At 32.0% G+C, this 9,991-nt stretch overlaps 1 protein-coding gene across 1 annotated transcript; it reads right to left on the reverse strand.

The window, feature by feature from the left end:
• Positions 1-5,743: 5,743 nt before the first annotated feature.
• Positions 5,744-7,629, reverse strand: LOC141724043 (CASP-like protein 1). The gene is made up of 3 exons (XM_074526030.1): positions 7,357-7,629; positions 6,723-6,855; positions 5,744-6,283 (listed from the first exon to the last, which is right to left on the reverse strand). The coding sequence occupies exons 1-3, from the start codon at positions 7,602-7,604 to the stop codon at positions 6,059-6,061; spliced, it is 606 nt and encodes a 201-aa protein (XP_074382131.1). The 5' UTR covers positions 7,605-7,629; the 3' UTR covers positions 5,744-6,058.
• Between the last annotated feature and the right edge of the window lie 2,362 nt (positions 7,630-9,991).

Below are 9,991 nucleotides of genomic sequence, written 5' to 3' on the forward strand. Positions count from 1 at the left end.
TGTTGTTGCCTCAAGAACATGATGTTCTTGAGAGGAGTTAGTGTGTTGATGATGATTTGATGATTGTTGGTGATAGTATAAAGATTTAAGGCGTAAACGAAACTCCGATCGTAAACGTAATCTCGTTAAAACGAACAAAACGTAACTTTAAGTTTCTGTAGAAAGTCCCGAAGATATAAACTGTAGTTTATTGAAAAATAATCCTTGATTATTATAGACAATGTTATAAGGATCATTTAGGCACTTGAATCGCTTGATTCCGATTTACGGATCAAAAGTTATGACCGTTTTACTAAAAGTGATTTACGCGACAAAAACTGCTACGAATTACGAACTTTGAAAATATAAAGGATCGACTTAAGAAGGTTCATAAATCATGAAATTTTTACAGAGAGTAACATATTAAGTTTCCTAACTACCGTAAAAATTTCAAGTGAGAATAATGATTTTTCAATTTTACAATAATATCGGAGCCGAGACCTCGCGATTAGAAACCGTAGAATCCATAAGCGGAGCTAACGACGAAAACGAAAATGAACTTAAGATACTTTGAAAAAGGAAGCGACCATGATTTGAATAAGGACTTAAAGGAATAATAAGGGTAAAATAAGTTGAGAGGGTGCATAATAATTAGCGCATGAGTGCGAGTCGCCGTAAATTAGAACGGGACCTAACAAAATGAATTGTGTTTATGATTGTAGATTTCCGAGCGGAACCTAAAGCGTCCTCCACCTCGAGATACCCAGGCAAGTTTACGAACCCAACTCCATTTACTGTTGTGTTGTGAAAGGATTATTTTATTATCATTGCATAAATACCATGTTTGTCATGATACGTAGTTATTGAATTTTCACATAATATAGCGATGTTGTACGATAAGTATATATCGTGAAATGTTTAATTCCGCTATAAGCGTGACATATTATAATAAGACCGAGAGTCGGTCTGAATTTCAAGATAAAAATCCGGGAATCATTCTGGTGATATTATAGGATGATTACAAGTCCATAGTAGTACGTTTTAAAGGGACCCAACGTCCACTTACAAAATATTAAACACCTCAAACTTTTATTAAAACAATTTTCAAAGATCATATTCCCTCAACTATACTTTATTATTTGGACAAGAGATAACTACTTACTATTCATTTATTAGGGAGAAGTATTCTCCAGTAAATATTTACTTCAATCTCGATTAAATATTAAAGTTTATTAATTTATTAAACATAAATTAGTTGAAAAATATTATTTTATTCTTTTAAAGGTAAACTCCTTCGAGGTTTAATTATTTATCGATTATCATTTAATTATTTATTATTTATTAAGGGGTTTATTTATGATTTAAAAATCATAGAACCGGATTTAAATTACTTTCCGATTTTCGAAAATCATTCGAATAATTTCAGATTGTCGGAGAATATTTTCCCGACTTATTTAATATTTTGCATATAGTTTCAAGGAGAAACTTTTCCCCCTTATTTGATTATCTGTTGACAACGGTCAACTCACATCCTTAGTACTTCTTCCGAAAATTTCGGAAGTACGTATATATAATATAGAGTAAAGTTCTATGGAGTCCACCTTTAATTGGAGTCCTCGGAGTCCATATATGTTCTGTAAGTAAAATATACCTTAAAATATTGCAAAACATATTATTTTTCGACAAACATCACTATTCTATCAAAAATCTTGTAGATTGCATACATTTTACAAGCAGAACATTGCAAAAATATATATTCTACAAAACATGTTTAGTTTGCAGAACATAAATGTTCATGTTGCAGAACATATTGCAGAACATACATATTGTACCGTAAATATATGAGATTTGCATGATTTTGTTGAAGTTATGCTATTTGTGTAACATGTTTTGCAAAATAACACGTTTTACAATATATTTTATTTGCAGAACGTAGATGGACTCCGAGGACTCCGATAAAAAGGTGGACTCCATAGAACTCAGCCCTATATATATATATATATATTCATATCCTAGTAAGATAAGCTATTTTTATCAACAAGCAAAACGCTTGGGGAACTTTGATGTGGTTCGAGTTCTCGAGATATGATAGAATTCTTTTAAAAGGACAATTGAGGGGTAGACTCTGGTACTACGTGTGCTAGATGGACTACCAAAGGTACCGCATGCGAAGGTACTCTGTGTACTCAGGAACTTGTGAAGTATGTGTATACCCGAAAATGAGACACGTAGCCCGGATGCGGCAAAGGTGATAACCGGGATACGAAGGTGTCGTCCTTCTACTAGTAGAAAAGGTTACTATTATCGTATTACGACTAATCATCATATGCGGTGGCTCCAACGAGTGTCCTATTCTTCCAATTGGAATTGTGATGCAATACCATAACCCAAGCCTAGGTGCTGTGTTTACTATTAAGGTATTCACAGGTTAATAAAATCCACTAAAGGATTGTCTTCATAAAAGGTGTGTATCACCAAGGAAAATTATTTTTGAATATAACATAATTATCATATATGATGTTTTACGTAAGTTTATCATACAGTCATTTTCATACTGTACATTATTATGCTGGGCATTATAGCTCACACTTGTTTTCTTAAAATGACACAACACAACAGTGAATCAAGATGCCTACCATGAGAACCATAGCCAGGAAACGGGTAGGAAACGGCCAGCTGTTCCGTAGATTGTTTGGTGTTACACCACAGGTAGTCCGAATAAGCTGGATTGGTTTTCAGTTGCTTTTAGTTCGACTTATTTATAAGTATGGATTATGTAAGGTAATAAATAAGAAACGTATATTTGACCGACGGACTAGCCTTACTTAAATGTTATTTTCCGGTAAGCCTTAACTACTTTTGGGTTGCAATAATTATCACTTTGTGGTTTGGTTTACTCTAGTAATGAATGGTTCGTTTCCAAGACAATAACCTGTAAGTGTGTGTGTGTGATAAGTGTGGGGTCGTAATGTGTGAGTATTTATATATTGTGGTGTGGGGTATGTGGTTTGTAGTGGTTTAGATGGCGTGGCCTCCGAGATTCCTAACCCCGGATTTTGGGGCGCCACACTACCCCTCCCTTGTCCTTTAAGAAATCCTATCATATCTCAAGAACTCGAATCACATCGAAGTTCTCCAAGCGTTTTGCTTGGTGATAGGTACAACTTATCTCATATGTATATATATGTACTTCCGAGAATTTTCGGAGGAAGTACTAAGGATGTGAGTTGACCGTTGTCAATAGATAAATAAATAAGGGGGAGTTTCTTTTGAAACTTATGCTCAACTATTTAAAATAAGTCGAGGTAATATTCTTCGACGATTTAAAATTATCCGAATGATTTTTTGAAATTCAGAAAGTATTTTAAATTAGGTTTTATGATTTTTAAATCATTAAATAAATAATTAATAATTAAATAATAATTATTAAATAATTAAACCTCGAATTTATGTTTTTAAAAAAATATTTGAAATAATATTACTCAACTATATTATGTCTAAATAATTAAAATAATCTTTAATAATATACTTAATCGAGTTTGAAATAAATAATCGTTGGAGAATACTTCTCCTATATTAAATGATTAACTGAAATAATATTCGTTGCTCAAGTAATTAAATATAGTTGAGGGAATTCGATCTTTGGAAATCGTTTTAAATAAATTCGAGGTATTTAATACTTCGCAAGTGGACATCGAGTCCCTTGGAATTAAACAAGTACGAACCTTGATAAAACATCATCGGAATGACTCCCAGGGTTTCATTTAAACTCCGACCGACTCTCGGTCTTATAATTAGACATCACGCTCATGGTAGCGCTAAAATATTCTACGATATATATACATCGTAACACTATCGCTTTTGATGCGAAAACTCGAATAATAGTTATCATGGCAAACATGACATTTAAGCAAAAAACAGTAAACAATCTTTTCATAACACAACAGTATATGGAGTTGGGTTCGTAAACTTGCCTGGGTACTTTTAGGGTCCGCTCGGAAATCTATAATCATAAACATATATCATTTCGTTTGATCTCGTTCTTATTTATGGGGACTCGTACATACACGCTACTTATTAATCGTTCCCGCAACTCATTTTACTCTTATTATTTCTTTAAGTACTCATTCATGTCACGTTCGCTTTCTTTTCGAAATCCTTTATGTTCGTTTATGCCTTTTACATTTCGGTCCTCGACTCCGTTTATGATTCTTAATGGTTTTCTAATCGCGCGGTCTCGGCTCCGATATTTTTATAAAATTGAAAAATACTTATTTTCACTTGAAATTTTTATAGCAGTTAATAAACTCTATTTCTTACTCTCTGTAAAAATTTCATGATTTTTGAATTTTTTTAAGTCGATCATTTCTATTCCCAAAATTCGTAATTCGTAGCAGTTTTTGTCGCGTAAATCACTTTTACTAAAACGGTCATAACTTTTGATCCGTAAATCGAAATCAAGCGATTCAAGCGCATAAACGATCCTTATAACATTGTCTATCATAATAAAGTGTTACTTTTCAAGAAACTATAGTTTATCAATTCGGGAACTTCTGCAGAAACTTTAAATTGAGTTTTGTTCGTTTTAACGAGGTTACGATTACGATCCGAGTTTTGTTTATGTCTTAAATCATTATACCACCATCAACAACCATCATACCATCATCTCAACACTAACTCCTCTCAAGAACCTCAAGTTCTTGAGGCAACAATCATCAACCTTAAAACTAATTAACTAAACATCAAGATAATAACAAATCAACCACTAAAACTAGGTTTATAATTAGGATTTCAAAGTTTCTTGAAACTTAAACCTTAAATAAAGTTTGGTCAAAGATTTATACCTTTCTTGCAAGCTTGTGATGTGTTCTTGATGATGGTGGAGTCTTGGGGATGCTTGGTTGAGTTTAAGGAACCTAAATCAAGCCATAAAAATCAAGAAACCAAGAAAAATTACTATTCATTACTATTCATAATCACTTTTCTTGAATTTATTTCACCCATCAAAACTTAATAGAATAAGCTCAAAAATTTATCTTACCTTAGTTTAGGATGTATGAAGCTTGGCATTTAATGGTGGAATTTTGCCATGGCTAGAACTTGGTGTTTGGAAATTGATTTCTTCTTTTTTCTTGATGAAGGCCAAATGGAATGGAAGGGGAGTGAAGAGAGAGTTTTGTTACTTCTTGGAAATGCTTCTCTTGAAAGATTTGTGAGATATGATTTTGTATATATCCTAGTACTATTAAATCCATGAATATTTTGGCTAGCCATCCTAGGTTGCAAGCTATACTACTTGGTTTAGATTCTAGGTTTACTATTAACTAGCTTTTAGGTTATCATTCTATCTAGTCTACGTTACTATTTGGTTACTTGACCATAGTTAGTTTCTTACTATAGTTAGCTAGTATAGTTAGCTTGGTTTGATACGTTTATTTATTCGTTTACGCGTTCGCTCGGTCGCTTATTCGTTTTCGAAATAAATTCTTGTAAAACGTTTCACGGTGTAAATCATTTCTTATACGTTCTTTACGTTTTAAAGTATCGTACTTGAATTTGAATTTGTAGAATTTTAATTTTGTAATTATATTGTGATTGCCGTAAACCTTGAAGGTTCGTAGATACGGTCGTTTTTCAAAATTCGTTTTCTTCGAAAACTAATAGCGTTTACATACACTCATTTGCTACGTATAATCATGCATGTTATCGACTCGAAAACTCAATTTCTCATGCACAACATAGTGTGGGCTAAAAAGTTTTCCCCGTTTGTCAGGGTTAGTATTCATTAAACGTTTTACAAAGTCTCAAAAATTCGAGTTATTACAAAGTTGCTAACTTCAATATCTATGACAACGTAGAGTAAAACATATAATTTAAATTTTGCAAGAGAACTGGAACGCAGTCTAGCTACCTTCTATTATACAAAAGAATCTTATTAGATACGACGATATATATGATTTATACTACAACAAAAGAACAATAACTGAAAATGAAGATAAAAAAATACATTGTGTTAACAATGAATGAATAAATAAGATGATAAAATGAATCATCTGATAGCCAAGCAGCGGCCAAAATTCTACTGGCGATTCTTTCGTGAAAGAGATTTAACACGAAGAACAACCAGAAAACATAGCACCATGGAGGCGAAGCTTGAAGATAACACAGAAACTCCAATGTGCCTACAATACGAGCCATAGACATTGCAGATCTTGTGCGAACCCATCTTTGAGTTTCCTTTGAGTCCTATGTAACCAAGTTCAGCTTCTGCTCCTGTTGCGGATGCAACAATTCCAAGTAATACCTGCATTTGTTTAAATTCTAATTAACGACGCCTGATCTGAATAATTAATATGTTTTATAATTAAGATATTACTCAATGAAAAACAAAGCATGATTGAGAAATAAAGATGATAACAGATAGTGGCCGGCAACACATTAAGAACTTAGCTAATTCTGTATAATTTTCTGTGAACGTAGCATTTCTCTTTATGCATGGTTAAGAGCTCTGTTATAGAAATTAGCCGATTTTTCAAAAATCGCCGATAAATCGCTCAAAAATCGATCAAAATTATTTGTCCGATTTGACTGATTCCGATAAATTACCGATAAATCATCCATTTTTTTTTTAAATTGTCCGATAAATCGCAAATCGGTATCTTAACCGAATAATCCCGATTTCCAAAATATGTAACACTGGTTAAGAGTAGAGTAGAAGGGGATGGAGGTGCTTGAAGACTTACCACGTCTATTACAAAGACGGCACTGGACATCAACTTTGTTAGTTTACCAACTCGCTTCATTAGAGCAAAGAAGGATAAAACTGTTGTTATTATGCTGTACAAGCAAGCGACTGAGAGAGCAGCTGATGAGTATCTGCACAATCAATACTTATATCAGAACTAAGAAATTAAATTTATATCACAACAACATTGATGGACGCTTGTTTACATGCAAGAAGGACGTTAAAACATACTCCCTCCGTCCCTCCCAAATGTTTACATTTGGGTGGGGCGCGGAGTTTAAGAAAAATGATAAAGTAGTGGAAAAAAGTTGAAAAAATGAGTAAAGTAGTGGGACCGATTAATATTATATATATAAAGTGGGTATAGTGGAGGAAAGTAGTGGATGTAGTTAATTTAAAAATTATAAAAACTTTCCTATTTTTGAAAAATTTTGAAATGTAAACAATTGGAAAGGACATCCCAAAAAGGAAAGTGTAAACAAATGGGAGGGACAGAGGGAGTAGTATATTTAGAATGTCATCATATAGATCAGTTGTTACGTAAACAGACCATGTTAAGAAATCAGTTCATCTAGAGTTTGAGGTGTCTACATGATCACGTACTCTTAAGTAAAATGCGAAATTGCACTTACATGAAAGCTGATGAATCAGTAAATTGAGCCGAAACAGATACTCTGTACGGAGGAAATGGTATCGCAATCGTCTCTGTTTGTTTACCAGTCACTAGGGCTACAACAGATATTAGGGTTGTTGAAAATAATAAGATCCTTAGAACCACATTAAGAACTGCCATGTAGTTGGCAGGTTTTTTCCTATCAACATCACTATCCTTTTGAAGCTCTGGTACCATTGGTGGAGATTCTGGATTAATAGAAGCCATTGATGTTTTTTTAGCTTAAGAAGATTTGTAATTAGGTTTAAGAAGATGTGTGCATAATTTAGAATTAGAAAGGACTATTTATAGAAGATATCTAGATTGGTGATTCGAATAATACATGCACTTCGAAATAGGCTGCTTGCAGTATTTTATGAATTTGGGACGTCAACATGCATGATTTCAATAGTCAAGGGGACTTTATTTTACATTTTGCATCATATATATAGGGGGTTAAATATCAAATTGGTCACTTAACTGAACGCCAAATATCAGTTTAATCATCAAAATTAACGGGGTATCACTTGAATCATTATAGTAATAATAAATATCATACATATACCTCAAAATATTTACTCGAAAATTAAAATTTATTTTACGGAGTTCTATATATTTTTTTTGAATCATATTACAACCAAATGAAAATATATGAATTCTAGTATTTTCTATAATATAATAAATTTTTTTAAAACTTATCTATTATTTATTTTTAATTTTTTAGTCATTATCTTTATTTAAATAAAAATAATTAGTAGATAAATTTTTAAAAATCTCAAAAAATTATCTAAAATATTATGAATTCATAACTTTTCATTTGGTTGTAATAAGATTTTAAAAAAATATTTAAAAACTCCATAAAATAAATTTTAATCCTCGAGCGCATATTTTGAGTTATATGTTTGATATTTATTATTATTTTAGTGATCCAAATGATACCCCATTAAGTTTAATGATTAAACTGATATATGACCTTCAGTTAAATGACTACTTTGATATTTAATCCTATATATAAGGCAAATTATGTTATACATCAGAGAAATTCAGTTTTAGGCTGCTTAAAAACATTGTTTAGCCATGTGAAACATTCTTTCAACAACATTCACACCTCATCCATTAGTAAGATGAATAAGCTTCTTACACAAGCATGATTTTCATGATATTTTTTGAATCAAAATTGATCTTTTGTTTATCTATCGTATTACATTAAAAGAAACATTGTTTTTTCCGACCGCATAATACTCACCGAACGCATTTAAGGGAAAAATGACCGATATTTATAATAGGTTATGGCCTAGAACACATCAGATAGACCCCGATATGTTATGTGCATATGACAGTAGTCTTAGTCAGCCAACGTAATATTCAATCAAAAAAAATAAACAACAATCAGAAATAATCGGGACTGAACCTCCCGTGATCGTTATTACTGAACATCGACCGATTTTATAGCTGAATACCGTTTAAACCTATAACGACCGATTTGGACATGTTTCTTGTAGGGTTACTAACTAATCTGTAATAATCAAAAACTAAAACTAACTACTAGTTTCGTGTGGCAGTACTTTTAAATTTATTTCTCCGTAGGTAAAATAAGATTATTGTGATTTAAATAAGACTGTAATGTAAACACTAAACAGTGACGATTTCGAGACGGTAAGAGTTAAAATAAATTTATTGTTAATTTTTGAACACTAGCACTGACCTTAGAACGTACAAATTTGTTAGGACAAGAATAGCGAAAAATGAATGTGATGCAACATTTTCTCTGAAAGGAGTATCTAAATTATAATCGAGAAACTGGATGAGGTTGTCCTCACGATCTAGCATGAAATTACAGGGGTTTTATGTCAAATTGCCCACCGAACTCGTTAAAATGTAATATCAAGTAACTACTCAATCTCCACGACGACTCATTTAAACCACTAAAATACTGGTATATATCATTCCGTAAGATTTTTAAAATTTGTTAACAAAAGTGTTGTGTTTGTCGTGTATTTCTTTAATTATTATGGTTTATCAGCAAACTTGAGTGCATCTCTCTCATCTGTATATCTGTTTAATTGGTCCTAAAATAATCGTTATCTTCACGAGTAAAATAAAAGTTGGGTGGTCTGCAATTGCATTATTAATTTGAGTAAAATTCAACAGATAGATGAAAATAATATGTCCTTTCAATTAGCACTCTCCTTGTTTATCTCAATTTCATATGTCTGACAGTTCAACAAAAATATACGACTACAAATTTTTAAAGTTAAGGTTTTCTGTTAAAAGTTTTTAAAAAATCCAACAGAATGATATATACTAGTATTTTAGTGGTTTAAATGATTCGCCGTGGAGATTGAGTAGCTACTTAATATATTTTAACGAGTTCGGTGGGCAATTTGATATAAAACCCGAAATTATAGGGATTTTTAGTACAATTTTAAATGAGTAGTTTTGTAATTTTAAGTCAACCCCTCTATTTACAAAAATACGCCTACTATTATACGAAAAAATCTTATAAACTCAGGCCGGCACAACCTGAAAACAACCCAAGGCATATTAATCCCATTATAATTATGATATTAAGATTAGAATGAAGTAATGAAAATATTAAAAATTCACTAATTTTA

This window comes from Apium graveolens, chromosome 1, assembly GCF_009905375.1.
Source record: "Apium graveolens cultivar Ventura chromosome 1, ASM990537v1, whole genome shotgun sequence".
Lineage (NCBI taxonomy): Eukaryota > Viridiplantae > Streptophyta > Magnoliopsida > Apiales > Apiaceae > Apium > Apium graveolens.

Bases quoted from the DNA above. Each gene is read 5' to 3' on its own strand.
- LOC141724043 (XM_074526030.1), bottom strand. From the start codon at position 7,604: ATGGCTTCTATTAATCCAGAATCTCCACCAATGGTACCAGAGCTTCAA. The intron at 6,856-7,356 runs GTAAGTGCAATT...TTGATTGTGCAG, and splicing joins ACTGATTCATCAGCTTTCAT to ATACTCATCAGCTGCTCTCT. The intron at 6,284-6,722 runs GTAAGTCTTCAA...AAACAAATGCAG, and splicing joins CCGTCTTTGTAATAGACGTG to GTATTACTTGGAATTGTTGC.